At 46.0% G+C, this 15,527-nt stretch overlaps 1 protein-coding gene across 1 annotated transcript; it reads right to left on the reverse strand.

The window, feature by feature from the left end:
- Window positions 1–7,847: 7,847 nt before the first annotated feature.
- Window positions 7,848–14,734, reverse strand: otomp (otolith matrix protein). Its single transcript, XM_084013895.1, has 9 exons — window positions 14,526–14,734; window positions 14,275–14,411; window positions 14,025–14,127; window positions 13,719–13,904; window positions 12,297–12,471; window positions 11,670–11,737; window positions 10,194–10,378; window positions 9,700–9,871; window positions 7,848–9,582 (listed from the first exon to the last, which is right to left on the reverse strand). Exons 1-9 carry the CDS (start codon window positions 14,614–14,616, stop codon window positions 9,572–9,574), a joined length of 1,128 nt encoding a protein of 375 aa, XP_083870021.1. The 5' UTR covers window positions 14,617–14,734; the 3' UTR covers window positions 7,848–9,571.
- Window positions 14,735–15,527: the final 793 nt, after the last annotated feature.

Raw genomic sequence — 15,527 nt, forward strand, 5'->3', positions numbered from 1 at the left:
CTGGTTTTAATAGAGCAGAGACCTGCTCTCGCAGCCAGCTGCCTTCAGAGGTCTCAGAGGAGCGGTGCCAAGGAGAGGTGAGGAGCGCGGAGAGGGTGTGTGTGTGAATAAAAAGGGTTTTTAACAGGCGTGTGGGGACATTAAGACCCTGCAAGGATAGAAAACTTCGGTGAATAGTCACCTGTGAGGACGATGCTCAAGATCTCATTAGCGAAAAGCTGATTTGAAGGTTGGAAGGTATGTGGTTGGGGTTATAGACAAAATTGAGTGCGTCTGAGTGTGTGTGTGTGTGTGTGTGTGTGTGTATCCTGTTTCACAATTACACTCATATACTAGTGATACGATATAAAAGTACATGCAATTTAAGTTGAGAAAAAAACACTTTCTATCAGTTTAATAAGGAAAGAATGTTAGGAAACTATGAAAAAGTCAAAAGTGACAGTAAACAGTGTCTTTACTTCTCGACATTAAATTATTACCACAGTCTCTTTGCCTTAAGATTTAACATCTTGCAAAATTGTTATTCACTTAAAGCTTAGCAAGGAAACCATAAAGCATATTTCCCAAAATGCCTAACCTTTCCTTGGGGTTCTGTTCTTTGTATTGGCGGCCGCATAGCTCAGTCGGTCTTGACGCCCCATGTACCGATGCTAAGTCCTCACTGCAGTGTCCCCTGGTTCAAATCCGACTAGCGGCCCTTTCGGCATGCCGTCCCCCTCTTTCTCCCTTCTTTCACTGTCCAATCTGACTCAAGGCAACAAGGCCAGGCCCAGGCAAACACTGTCTCGCTTTACTTTTCATCCTTTCTTTAGCTGGAATGTTGGTATTGGCTGTGGTAGAGGAAGTACTCAAATATGTAAAACTATTAACTTTTCATTATAAAACTATTAACTATTAATATGTAAAACTATTAATACTGCACAGTACAAATCCTGTATTCAAATGTCTTCTCCAAGTGGAGGGTGAGTTAGAGAGAGAGAGGCGCTCAGTGCAATGCAAGAACCTCTCGTTAACAGCTTTATTAAGTGGCTTGTGAGTGATTTAGGAGAACTTCACCAAATTCTCTCGGATTTAGAAATTTTCTCTTTAAGCGTGAACACAATTCTTGAGGTCCAGACCTGTTGTAGGAGACGTTCGCAATAAGTGATCACAAATGGATCGGATGTTTCATTATTGTGAAGCAACCGTTAGTGGTGTCTTTTATGGTATTCTTGCTGAATCTGACGGGGCCACCGTACCAAAAATTTAAGAGAAATTAAAGATAAAAATACAAAACTGTTCTTGCATGACGTCCAATGTTCCGTCGTTTGTGTTCAAGGTGTAGCTTTCACAGCGTTGAGTGCAAGGCTGTTTGTGCTTTGCGTGGGAAAATGCAAGCAACAAAACGGTGCGTTCTGAACAGGCATATTTCAAAGAGGCACTGCTTTCCTGCTGCTGCTACAAAACAGGAACATAGGCAGTTAATGAAGTATCAAAACCTTTTGTAAAATGTTTCAAAAAATGTATATTCGCATACATGCGAACAGCTGGATGATTTTCTATTTGTAATCTTAACCAACATGCAGGCCTGACGTGCCTTTTCACACACATCTGCACACATCTGTCTACACGGGCCGGACTAATGACTTAATAATGACGCATGTGTTGTCGCACTGAAAGCATGTGAGATATTCATGAACATGCTACAGAAAGATGGCTTCTCTGTTTCTTCCTCCCTGGTCACACGGGTCCCTCACAGCTGTGCGATGATGACAAGATACATCCAGGAACCCACCCACACACACACACACACACACACACTCATTCACAGCTACACCCTCTCCCTCTCCCTCGCTCCCCAACAGCGGTTTGACAGCTGTGGAGCAGCTTACCGGCGATGTCACGCAGATAGAAAGCTTTTAACACAGAGAGGTGTGTAATATTCATAAGGGGTGCTCCACTTACCGTGTAATAGACGTTGGCGAGTGTGAGCGTGAGCAACACTGATCCCGGCCCTTTGGTGATGCGGTCTGATATAATATTAATGCCAGCTGTGTGAGATAGCTTCTACCCCTGTTGTTCGTTCTGCCCCATTTCTCACATGCGACGTGCTCCCATGTTACAGCGGAGGCGCGCGATGGGAGCGTGTTTGGTGTCGCATCTCATAGCGGGGCCGCTGCGATGTTATTGGGGAGAGCAAAAGTTTTTGGGTGTACTTCTTCTTTCCCTGCTGAGCTACATTCTTGTTCTATCACACACACACACACACACACACACACCACCGATTAGATGTAGGGCAGCGATAGATGGACTTGGCAGGAAAACAAAGTCGGCTATCTTTATGGCTAACCAGTTTGGCTGTGATTATCTGAGGGCACAGGCACAGATTTTGTTCCATTTCTGCAGTCGCTCCCTTTATGTTCACGTCGGGCCAATTGCCAAGTGAACCAGTCCTTGTAAACAGGGCTCATGCATATAGTTACGCTTAATCTTGTAAGGTTGGATGATTATAGGCTGCGTTCAAAACAAGAGAAGAAAAGCATGAAGGAGTTGTTGTTTTTTTTATCTTTTCTGGTGGTCACATCAATGGAAAAACACATGAAGGAAAAGCTGAATACACAGTCAGTATGTCCTTGATTGATTTTTTGGGAGGCCAGACCTTTGAAGCGTGAGTAAACGCTGACTGTGGGATGTACAGATGGGTGACAAATTAAAGGAGAGGGGAAAAAAAAAAACATGAATAAATGAGTGGAGACGCGTAGTGAATGCAGGGCATGTAGGGGACAAACGGGTCGCTGCGTGGTTTGACGAGCGTGGAAATGAAGTGAATCATTCGGCGTGGACTTCACTGTCAACCACTTCACTGTTCTGTTAACCATGACGATCCGCCGAGATGAACTCCGTGTCTGTTCATTTCCTGTTAAACGATGACCAACACCTGCATTTTCAGGTGTCGTCTGACGCTCCTGAGGTTGGATCTCGTTATTCTCACCTGTTAGAAATTAAATTAAAGCGGTAAACGCTCTCATTTTTCTCCCCGCTTCCTGGATTGCTTCCCCGTCTGCCGTCACTTCCTCCTCCACTATTCCCCCCACCCCATCCCTCTGTAACTAATGGTCCTTAAACGCAGCTCCAGCTGTCGCGGCGGTCGGGACTAAATCACAACAATCATGACTTATTATCAGCGGCGTGCTGACTGATTGTGCTAATGTCCACACTGATCGTATTAATGCCGGGGCTGATTGGAACGCATCCATCATAATATTCCCAGCGATGAAGAGGTAATAACCAGCATTATCCTGATAATGAAAAAGACCGTTAGGCTGAAGATTAAAACTAAACAGTGATAACAAGGGACTCCATATTTGGGAATTACTGAGAGCAGAAGGAGAAATCACTGCTCTTCTCCCTCCCTCCCGGTTCCCCCTCTCCGATGATGTCCTTGCCTCTTCTCCTTCACCTCCCAGTTCATCCCATTTAATAATCGACAACTTTTTGCCTCATTATGCTACATCATCTCTTGTTGTCTTCTTCCTTAATCCTATTATTCACCATCCCTTCCTCCTCATTTCCTCCTGCTTCCTTTGAGAGTCTCATACTTCTCACTATTTTCTCCCCTGGTCGTCCTTGTCTCTAATTTCTTTTTTTGCTTTCTTTAACCCACAAAATTCCTCCTCTTTCTCCTTCTTATTTCCCATCCCAACCGCTTATCATCCCTTTTTTTTCAGACTGTTTACCAGACTGCTCATTCTTCATCCTATTTGTGGAAATCCTCCCTGCTCCTTCCTCATGGTATCTGCTTATTCTCTGACAATCCACCTTATTCCCCCCCATCGTCTCTTGTTTGACAGCCCACCTGCTTTCACCTCCTCATCCCCGGCTCCCCCCCCCCACCCTTCCCCTATATTTCCACCTCCGTACAGCAGCGAGGAGCCCTGTCCGTTTACGAGAGGGAGGGAGACGGGTGGGGAGGTGTGGGAGGGAGTTGGAAGACTTTTAATGAGCCGGTGCTCACACTTATGACAGGGTGGATAAGTGATGGAGAATTAATCTGCTTGAGAGGGGAAGTTTGTGTGTGTGTGTGTGTGTGTGTACATAATGGGGAATGTTTTGGGAATGTATGTTTTTTTATTATTTTTCCTGTGAGAATTCACAGGCTCGCCAAGCAGAGAATTTTTTTTTTTTTAAACTTGCGCAATCAATATTAGTGGGTGTGTGTTTATAATACATGGCGTGTGTGTTCTACTGATGAATGGCCGAGCTCTTAATGTTCTCAGCCACTCTGTGGACTAACTAGACTATTTAATCACCCTCTCTCATCCCACCGCCTCCTCCCCCCTCCTTTCTGCTTCTGCTTCTCTCCGCTAGACTGTACTGCTGAGGTTAGACAACACTTATTGTACAATACATTACCCCTGTGAGCGTGTGTGTGTGTGTGTGTGTGTGTGTGTGTGTGCGAGCGCTGCATCAGTCAACGTACAGCCTGCTGGCTCGTACACCTGTCGGCTCATTATGGAGCACAGGAACAGATAGAGGTGGCACACGGAGCATAAATCTCACACACACATGCTGCACACTCACACACACACTCTTTGTTATGCTTGTGTTGACTTACACTCACTCTCTAACTTCCTTTAACTACCCCCACCCCCCCAACACACACACACACACACACACATCACCACTAATGACCTGACTGCAGCCATTATCTTAACTTTCCCGTTTACGTGTGACACTTAAAATAACCCTTTTCCTAATTAGGTTCAGCAAGGGCGGCTGGCAAATGACTCTCTTACTGAGACCTTATGAGATAATGGACATAGATAAACACACACACACCTTGAGGACTGCACCTGTTTATACCCGTAACTGGAGGCGGCTGTTGGCACGCGAGGCGGTGGCTCTGTGTGCGTTTGTGTGTGTGTGTGTATGGTGCATGTATGTGTGTCTATGAGTGAGTGAGTGCGCCTACAGCAGTAATGAGCGCTGGGCCTTGGGATGCCCACAGGCAAGGTTCCCTAACGGGGTCAGACTCAAGGACGCCAGGCACTGATCCACGCGCCCACCTACAGAAAACACACATAAAACATATTGGGGCGGCAGGCCACAAGCTGGTCCAGCACCATTAAACAATGTGAGGAAACATGTGCTTTTTGTACACGCGGCGCCCACCCGTCGCGTTTTCTCTCATTCGGTCCGTCTTCTCTGTCACACACACACACACACACACACACACACCCTCTATTCGTCCCCAAACGAACGAGAGATTCACGCTTCACTAGAAGAGACTCTCAGTGTGTAGGTTATTAATGAGAGCATGTCCTAACAACATTACAGAGCTACTGCCCCATGGAGGGGAGGAGAGGGGAGGAGAGGGGAGGAGAGGGGAGTGGAAAGGAAAGGAGACGGGGGCAAAAATTAGATGAGGAGAAGATAAAAGTCAAAGTAGAGGAGGAGAAAAGTGGGAGAAATGGGAGGAAGAAATTAGAAAATACAGGAAGAGGACGGAAGGAGGTGCAAGGAGAGAAAAGAAAAGAAGAAAAAATAGGAAAATAAGTAGAGATGGACAGGAAGAAAGAGAGGAGGACAAGGGGAGAAAGGCAAGGAGGGCAGAAGAAATGATAAAAGAGGAAATGAGTGGAGAGGAAAAGGAGGAGAAAAGGGTGTGAGGACGAGAGGAGATCAGGAGATTACCGAGACAAGTAACAGAAAAGAGGGAGACGGTAAAGAGGAGAGGAGAAGACGGGGAGGATAACTTGAGGGGATGGAGATTGGGGAGAAAGTAAAGAGGAGACACGAGGAAAGGAGTCAATAAAAGAATAGAGAGGAAATAATACGGAGAGAACAGGAAATGAGAGGGGAAAAGGAAAGGGGGAGGATATGAGACTGGAGGAGAAGAGAAGGAGAGGAAAACAAGAGGAGAAAGGTTGAGTTGAGAGGAAGGAGAAATTAGAAAAGAAGAGGAAAAGGAGGGGCAGAGTTGTGATGGGGAGAGTGAAGTGTGCTGTCCGGATCCCCCTGTAGCATCACCACGGTTACATTGTGTGCTGCACTGGTGAGGAGACAGCGCCATCTACCTGCAAGTACACGGCGGGAGCAACCACTGGGCCCTGCACGCTCGTCGCACGCTCACTCTCCCCTAACACAAACTACAGTAATGCAGAAAAACAATCCTCCTCGCCTCCTGCTCCGACACTCAAACCGCCTGCTGCCGCGCACGCTCGTTTTTCACCGAGCTCCTGCGCCATTATGGAGGCAACATGCGCCGTCACAGGAACCCGAGCGCCAACACATATTCAGAATTGATAGCCTGTCTTCTGTGTGTGTGTGTGTGTGTGTGTGTGTGTGTGTGTGTGTGTGTGTGTGTGTGTGTGTGTTTTGCTCGCTTTTATTGTGTAAGTGATCTGGGGGAGCGTTATGGGAGCAGAGAGATAAGCCTGGTGTCACTGGCGTCTAATCATACTCCATGTTCCTTATCGGCTCCGGGCACAGAGGGAGAAGATGAGGGGGGGAGGATGGGGGGGTATGGTGGGAACTGTAGGGAGAAGGCAGAGAGGCATGGGCAAGAGAGATGAGGAGGAGAAAAAGTGGAGGATGAGAGAGGAAGTAGTGGAGATTTAAGGGTCTGCTGCACTAAAAGCATATGAACCAGTGCCAAGGCCGTATCCCGACTCACCTCACCTCCCACACAGCACAAACCCACCTTGTGTAAGACGAGACGCTTTTTCAGCAACTTCCCACTGTGTGTGTGTGTGTGTGTGTGTGTGTGTGTGTGTGTGTGTGTGTGTGTGTGTGTGTGTGTGTGTGTGTGTTGGGTGTTGGGGGGGGGTTATCAGGAGTGCTAAGGATGGGTGGTAATTGAATAATGACAGTAACGCCTCTGATGGATTACCTGTCACTGTTCCCTCTTGCCTCCCTCCATCACTGTCGTCCCTCTCTTCTCCGCCGCTGTCGCCTCGCAACCTCCGGGCAAATTGTCTGCCGTCCCGTGCCGTCACCCGTGCCAACGGAGATAAAGACGCCCACAAACACCCAGGATGACGCACGCACTGTGTGAAAGAGGCTTATATGTTTAACTGAAGTTAAAGCTAATGGGCAAATTCTTTTATTATTTTAAGTGGACCGTAAGCAAAACAACCCCTTTTACAGCGTCATTGCAGTATATTCTACTATTGGACTATTCTAGTTGAAAGTGTTTTTCCTAAGCAAAAGTAATACTATGACATCACCCTATTAAGGCCTGCATTAAGAAGTACTGAAACGTTAAAGTACTTCATGCAGAATCTTTTTATGCTGTTTATACACGTTAAAAACTTATTAAATTGCTAATTCCCACCGCTGGTATTACCCACTCTCCTCCCGTTCAACCCCACACCTCAAAGTTGAGAAGGCTGTTTAGTTGTTTCCTATTTGTGCATCACAGCAACGCGGTCAGCAAGAGAGCTGAGGGATCGAGAGCGATCGCAGCATTCTGCTGCAATGCAGTTTAATCTACAGTATCTGCTCGCAGCTAAATGGTGCTCCTCCGGGGGGGTCGGTGCTGAGTAGAAGGTCTGTCTGGACGTGGGGGACCACCTATGAGGATTTTGGGCCCCTGATTCACATGTCCACCTGGGAGGCTCCACCCAAGCGTGCACCTGAATCTCTGTATGCCGGTCTTTGTATGTGTGAGACCCCCCTTTATTATCCCCCCCTTATTCTCTCCCTCCTTTCCGAAATGAACGAGAAGGAGCAAACAGACCATTTCTGAGAGGCGGTGGAAGATGTGCCAGGAGAGACGATATCAAGAATATTTTCATTTCCCACTCAGATATCACGTTGTAGCCGTTTCAGGATAATTAGAAGTCAGAAAGGAGCAGAGGAGATCATTTTTCTTTTTATCATCATTCATTTAATTGGTTGAAAATAAGAAGGGTTGCATCACTACACAAGCTGTGAGGAGTATTTACATCATTTGAAGCCTGTCGGACAACAGTAAGAAACGGCACCGGCGGTACAAACACACAGCTGAATGAGTACAGCAGAGATGCCTTTGCCCTTTGCAAATGAGGTGCGAAGTATTGCTTTCATCTTGCACATTCACACTTGGGGAGTTTATGGTTTTGTAACGCGTACGGTGATGAAAAGTGACAGTGTTTTATTTAAAAAAGGAGGGCATTAGGCCCGTCGCCTCGGCGAGACTGTAAATGCATCTTGCCTTTTGTATCTGTTGTATTAGTTCCACCTCGTTGGACGTCTTCCAGTACGACAAGGTCAAAACCCCGCAGTTTGACGAGGACAACTCCATCCGGTTTTTATCAGCTTATCGCCGAGCTCCGAGGCGCAGAACACGAGAGAAATAATAAAGATGGAGACGAGGAGCCGAGCCCACAGTCCGTTATACATTTTACTGCACATTATTCTGTAGGTCAAGGGAGGCTTTAAACACGGTTAACTGTGATTCTTTAATTTCACTTCCTTAAAGATATCCGGGGAAATTAAATGGATTTCTGGACAATCACCGTTTCTTCATAGTACATTAACTCAGTAATACTCTTCTTCGTGACAATTCCTTGATGGTATCACACACTGCACTGACTAATTTCTTCCTCCAACACCAGACTTGGACATCCTCTTTTTAGTAACTTCTGTCATTAACGTTGCCTCGCTGTTAGGAGCAATCTTGTGATTAATTGGAGGGAAACGTTGCTATTGGAGACCGTATTTTGGGAGATTGGGGTGATGCGAACGTCACACATGAGGAAATTATCAAAGACTCACTGGATGCGGCCTAATCCAGTTTCTCCTAACTGTATGGTGTAACGAAACACTGCGATCTGGCATCGTCCGCTCCACTCCAACGTGAGAACGCAGTGATCCAAAGTCCTACGCTATACAAGCCGATGGGAAAGCAGCACAGTAACACCGAGCCATACGAACACATGCACACAAACACACACTTTCTCTCTCTTGCACTCAAACGGTATGATATGCCAGAATGCCAATTAGGGCAATAATGGCTGTGGGAGGAAGTCTATACTCTCACACACACACATACAGTAACTGAGACCTCTAAGCTCAAAGTTAATAGCACCCAGTTCTTCAGTGCCAGAGACGGACCCTGTGGGAGGAGGGTGGGGGTGGGGGTGGGGGGGAGGGGGGAGAATGGGTGAGACTGATGCTTTGACTAATGCAACAAGAAGGACACAATTTCCTGACAAACATACAGGGTATGAACATTTAACAGCACCGTTTTTTTGTCTGTTTAAATCAATATTGAGGGATGATTTCATGGTATTTCCACTCAAATCTTTACCACAAACCTCAAATGAACATAAGTAACTTTCAAAAACCTGCACTTCTCTGTTTCCCACCTTTAATTCCAAGTGTCCTTATTTAACCTAAGCTCAATTTCGGGGACGTTCTCTGACATTTCAGTGGCACAGTAGGACGGCGACGTTATAATAATAGGAAGAGAAAACAAACAAGAAGCAAAGCGAAGACGAAATGGCGAGACGGAGTAGCAGAAGGGCACAGATGGCGGCAGAACGGGAGGACGGGGACGGAGGAATGGGGTGAGAGTTGGTGCGTTGGACGTCTTCCTCCTGCTCCATCAGCAGAAGCCTGTTGGGGAGGGGAGGCGCCGTAATCAGAACAGCTGCAGTCCACACACATAAACAAGGGAGATCCACATATATTTCCACATTTACAACAACAAAAACGGAGAACCACCGCTCTTACCCTCACACTCGAAGGCTTTCAGCGCGGTGGTGTAAGTGGGGCCCAGCCAAGAGGTGTAGCCGCCCGTCACCCTCTGCAGGTGGTGGGTGGCGTCGCTGAAGAGCAGATCGGATCCGCCGTAGCCTGCTGAGCTGAACAGGCGGAAGCCCTCGGTGGCATTGCCAAACGCATTCTGCAAGAGGGGGGAAAGTGCGTGACGGGACTTAATGCATGAGGGCATGCATGGATGTGCGTTGGCGTGCTCTGTTTATGTGTGTGTACATGTGTGTGCGTGTGTGTGTGTGTGTGTGTGTGTGTGTAGAGCCAGGGGGATCAGTACAGGATGCATCCGTCATCCTGGCATCTCCCACACACACACACACTCAGTGAAGAAGAAGGATGACAGTTTAACAGATACCTGCGCTCTGAGACGTACCGATCGATAAAACAGACTCCATAGATGTATGAGACACAACTGCACGCGTATCTTGATGCACACTCGTGTCCACGCCTACCTGTAAACGTTCCAGGTACTTCCAGACGCGACACTTGTCCTCCGCGCGCACCACCACAGCGTTAGCTGGGACGGCTGCCAGGTGGCATCGGGCAAAGTCCTCCAGGTTGGCCTCGGTTCCATCTGGGCACAGCAGCTTCAGGTCCTCCAGCTCCAGATCCATGGCCCAGGAGTCCTGGTTCTTACCTGGGCAGCAGAGGGGTCGAGGTGTGTCGGATTTGAATTCAAGCCCATTTAGAACTCAAGCAGAAGCAGCATTATCATGTGTTAAAATCCCCGGCTTACCTATCAGCAGAGAGGGGCTTGTTATTTGATAACCATAGGATGTCATTACATTTCATTTAGCTGAGGCTTAAATCCAAAGCTTCTTCCAATAAGTGCGTTCAGGATAATAGTGAGAAAAACATCTGGCTGACACATCGTGGGAGCCGAGACGCTACATTATTGGAGTTTAAGCCTGTATTATTGGATTTGGGTAAGTTTACTGTCCAGCAACTCCAGATGTACGTTTGCTAAACTCAGCAGCAGCAGCAGCTGGTGAGGATTGCTTTGCCAGTCACATGCAGCTTTAGTCTCTTGTGGTGGCAATCAAGTGCATATTGAAGTGCGTTTCTTTTTACAAGGTTCTCTTCTTAAAGCCTTAGAGATTTACACCAACTTTTAGCAATTAGCTGCTTTTATTTTCTTATTTTTCTTCTGTGAGTTTTATGAGAAGCTCATATTTTTTATTTTAGGATGTCTTCAAAGACTTGATTGATTTGTATCGTTTAGGAGGAGATGCGACAAGAGCAGCAGCAAGTAAATGTTGACTTTTTATTTCACATTTTAGTTTTGATTGATTTGGTTGGCCATGTAGTCGTTTAAAAAAAAGCACACAAACACACAAATCTATTTTTAACATATCATTAGAAGCACGACGTAGACCACCTCGAAGCTGCAGACCTCCTGTGTTTTCCTGACCTCCGTTAATTGGTCTGGACTCTGGACGTTTTCCGAAACCATATGAGAAAGCACGCTTCGTTAGACAGCTACAGTGTTTGTGGAGCTGGTGTCAAACTGCTCCTTCTCGGCCCCACCAGCAGCGTCTGTGGAGCGTGACTCTGATAATGATCGCCATTAATTTTGGATGTTGCCCAAAGCGGTGGGGGGGGGGAGCAGATGCAGCAAACAAAGAATTGGGCCATTTTTTTATTAATTTTTTTGCTGGACAAACTGTCTGTCCTTTCCTGACTGTATGAGATGTTTCTCACGTATGATCTCTTGTACTATCTATCTGTCTCTTTGTCTTTCTCTGTCTCACACATAGAATCTGTTTATTGTCGTGAGAAATATTGTGAAACACTGACATCCTGTGTCTTGACATGGACTAGCACCCTCTCTTTCTCTCTGCTGGCCCCGAGTAACCTCATCATACCTCATCTACATTCTAAGCTCATATTCGTAGTAGTTGTGTAGCCACTGACACATTAAAACTCACCGTCCAGATTGTCAAAGATCGTCGTGTGTTTGACGAAGGCCACGTCGCCGAGGTTCTCTGCCACACACCTGAAAGGAAAACATGAATAATCAGACACATTCCGTCTATAAATAGATGAAAAACCAGCATGTTTTCGTGACAGCGTGACTCTGGAGACCCCCCCTCCGCCACCCACTGCTGCGCTTCAAGAATTAATAACAACCCTTTGTCCTTTTATTTCCATTTCAAACACTCTTTACTACGACGCCAACGGCTATTTCACTGAGCACTGTAATACACAGCAATATATTGAATTGGGAATGAAATCATTGTCTCCAATTATAACGTGCAGCCAGTGAGTGAAACTGACATTAAAAAGAAATTGCAGCACGCAGAACAAACAGCTTGAATGGTCAAATACTGTTTACAGTCTGTTTTAATGAAGAGTTTCTGTCTGTTATGTCATATTTTATGTCTTCTGCAGATCCCTAAAACACTCATGAGGGTCTGTCTTTCACTGCTGTATTATTATCATCACTAATGTTTTTTTAAAATTCAGAACAGCTTTGATGACCTTTTTTCCCTTTATGGTGACAACAACGACCACACCTCTGGGTGCCGTTAGCGTTATTAGTGCCAGCGTTGTACCTCAGCGCCCCTGCCTCTCCGTAGTGCCTCTCTCTGGGGTTGTTGGCACAGATGTGCCTGTCGTACTCGTCACCTATACAGGCCTCGCACAGGTTCTTGGGGTTGTTGCCCCGGGGGTCGTGCTGGTCGTCCTTAATACCCGGCACACAGCTGTAACCAAAGAAGTTGCCAACGGCTGGTGAAAGAGACAAAGAATGAGTTAGAGGAAGAAAGTTTAAAAGAAGATTCCATGAATTGTCCACTTCCACTTCACTAGAATTATAAATGATATTAGGTCTATTCAAGACAAATGGAGTGTTAAAAATAACCCTTCAAGAAACACCTTGAACTGTTTAATTAATTAACATAAAAATATTTGGGAACTATTCTGATAATCGATTTGTTTCAGCTTTTTACATGTGAAGTATTGCTTTAGTTTAAGTGATCAACTGAATATACTATTGGTTTGAATTGGACAGCACCTAATTGGCTTTAGGATCATATTAATTGCATTAATTCAAGAAAAAATTAATTTGCAGATTTATTAAAAAAAGATTGTTGCATTAGTTAGGGTCTTCAAACATCGCCAACTTTTGGACGTTAAGTATCATTTGAGAAATGTCTTATAAGGGTTGTTACTTTCTGTTGTAGTGTTTTCTGACACATCAAGTCTGCTTGCTTTCCCCAGCCTGCTGCCATATAAACGACTAGAGAACCACAATGGAAATAACAATGTAAGGTAGCAGAATTTTTTAAAAAGCAATTAGATATTTTATATTTTTCCCATTGTCTTATTATCAACGATCCCATTTGTTCCAATACTAGCATGCCTGTGGTTCTCACACCCAAACACATTTCTTCCTGCTTAGGATGGACCGCTTTTAAAATGAGTCGCAAGTATATATAGTTTAATTTCTTTAAAGGCTGAGTAAAAACTGTAATAAATATTTATGCATTAATGTGCAGCTGAGCATTTAAAGCTGCAGATAGATTTGATGTTCTAGTCTAGTGAGTATTTATAGTAGCAAGACTCAAAATGAACAGTGCCCATGTTTATCACATTAAAGGAACATTCCACCCAGTTTAACCCTTCGGTTCGGCATTTACAAGCTTTTAATCGTTATTGAACAAGAAAAGATTAACATATATCTTTCAATACAAAGACAATATTGTTTGTCTTTTAAAAGCTCGTCATATTAACCATCTTCCAATATGTCTTTCTGTCCATCGTTACTCCCCACACTCATACAGAGACCGGTACACTGTTCTCTAACTGCCTTCTCCTCTCATCTCCTCCATCCTTTCACGTTCCACATCACTGCTTACTCCCTCGGAGCCTCTCACATATAGCTTCCACACTTCGGCACACACATAGCCTACCCTTATACATCCCCTCACCTTTCCTGCCTCCCCTCCCCTCGTCCCCATCATGCTCTGCCTCACCTCTGGGGAAGTTGCACTGCTCCCCTACGCTGATCTGCGAGGTATTGACCAGGTAGCCAATAGGAACAGTCCACCCCACTGTGGTGCGTACGCCGGGGTGACAGGAGCTGCGCTCGTGCATCTCCAGCAGGGACAGGTCCGAGGTGGCACGACTCGCCATCGCCACCACGTAGTAGCTCACACCATCTGGAGGAAGCGGAGAATAATGTGTCTACATCCGTATAAGCGGCTCTGGCAACCACGTATCATTATTTAGGTATTATTTTAGGTGACTGCTGAGCTGCAAGGCTCAAACCTGTGACTTACCCACTCCGTTGTGGGACTCTCCTGCAGCCAGCTCCAGGCCATGGCAGAGACCAGCGGCATAGATGTCATCCGCAAACATGGAGGCTGCATCTGCTGTCCCGTTCTGACAAAAATACATTTTAATTGATTTTGGTAACAAACATTGGAGATGCAAGTATATATGAAAGGAAAGTGATGTGATCATAGTGAAACTGTGTAAGGCAACCAGAGATTGATCAATCCACTTTCCCATCCCTTCTCCTTCCGATACCTTGATTTTTTCCATGCAGTCTCTGGTGTCCAGGCCACGGATGCATTCCAAAGTCCCTCTAATATTCCGAGCTGTGGCAATCGCAGCCAAATCCAGACACTTCCGCTCTTCGGCAACAGACATTACGCACCAGGAGACTGGAGAAAAAGAGTTGCAGATGAAGCAAAAATGCAAATATTTCAGAACTACACACCAAACTCCACCTGAAACATGCAGAAGTTAGGTAAAAGTCTGTGTCCCTTTGGATGTACCTGTAGTTTTTTTATTGGCGACACAGTTGACAGACAGAAGAGGCAGAAGGAGGAGGAACGCTGCAGCCAGTCTTCTCTCTAGACGCTCCATGTCGGCTCTGGTAGGAAACCTGCTTGGGACGATCTCTCTAATACAACCAGAGATGAAGAGCAGGTGGATTTCATTGAAGGGGGAAAAAAAGTCACTTAGCTTAGCTACCCCCACCCTCTCTTGTAACCTGGTCCTGGTGTAACCTGATGTAGAAAGAAGAAAACATTGCATTATTCCTCTGTCCCCTCCTCTTAAGTCAAAGTCCTCGGTGGATAATCCTTCCTCCATCTCATGATAGCTGTATAGCATTTCCACCTCCAATAATGCACTGCGACTTATCCCCAGCGGAGGGGATAGCGGTGGACACACGCAGGCTCGGTGTGGTTCAGGTCACCTGGCACAGAGTGTTGACCCAGGGTCTTTAATTAAAAAAAGCCCCGGACAATGTGTCTCTGTGCCGGGGCCGCACTCGTAGAGAATAGATACTGGCGGGGCCTTGCTCTGGCTCAGTGGAGACCGAAGCCCCAGGTAAGCAAGAACAAACAGCACTGGTTATTGTTCATGACCATGGGACCCAGTGGGGGGGAAACATATCCACTATTACGATTCTCCCTTTTCTCACACACACACACACACACACATTTTCTGAACAGAATCAAAAATTAAATCAATTGAAACAGGTACAAACAATAAAATGAACTAATCTTCCAATCCGCCTTTTAGTTGCGGCGTTATGCACTGGCAGATCTCCATGATTGCTCAGGAAATGAAGGCTCGTTTCGGAGGGGGGGGGGGGACGGTTGGAGTATCTGATCCTCAGCATGCATGGGTGACGGGACAAGGAAGCACAGAGGGACTTTTTAAATCAAGCTGTCACATAGCATTCGGAATGAAATACTGTGGGAGCAAACATGTGGAGCAAAAGGGGTTTTCCGCTGAGGCGGTAAAAACCACCCAGATGACACTTTAGA

The sequence above is a fragment of the Eutrigla gurnardus genome (genome assembly GCF_963514095.1).
Source record: "Eutrigla gurnardus genome assembly, chromosome: 7".
NCBI classification, from domain to species: Eukaryota; Metazoa; Chordata; class Actinopteri; order Perciformes; family Triglidae; genus Eutrigla; species Eutrigla gurnardus.

Bases quoted from the DNA above. Each gene is read 5' to 3' on its own strand.
- otomp (XM_084013895.1), bottom strand. From the start codon at position 14,616: ATGGAGCGTCTAGAGAGAAGACTGGCTGCAGCGTTCCTCCTCCTTCTG. The intron at 14,128-14,274 runs GTATCGGAAGGA...TATTTTTGTCAG, and splicing joins ACTGCATGGAAAAAATCAAG to AACGGGACAGCAGATGCAGC. The intron at 12,472-13,718 runs GTGAGGCAGAGC...CTCTTTCACCAG, and splicing joins GCAGTGCAACTTCCCCAGAG to CCGTTGGCAACTTCTTTGGT.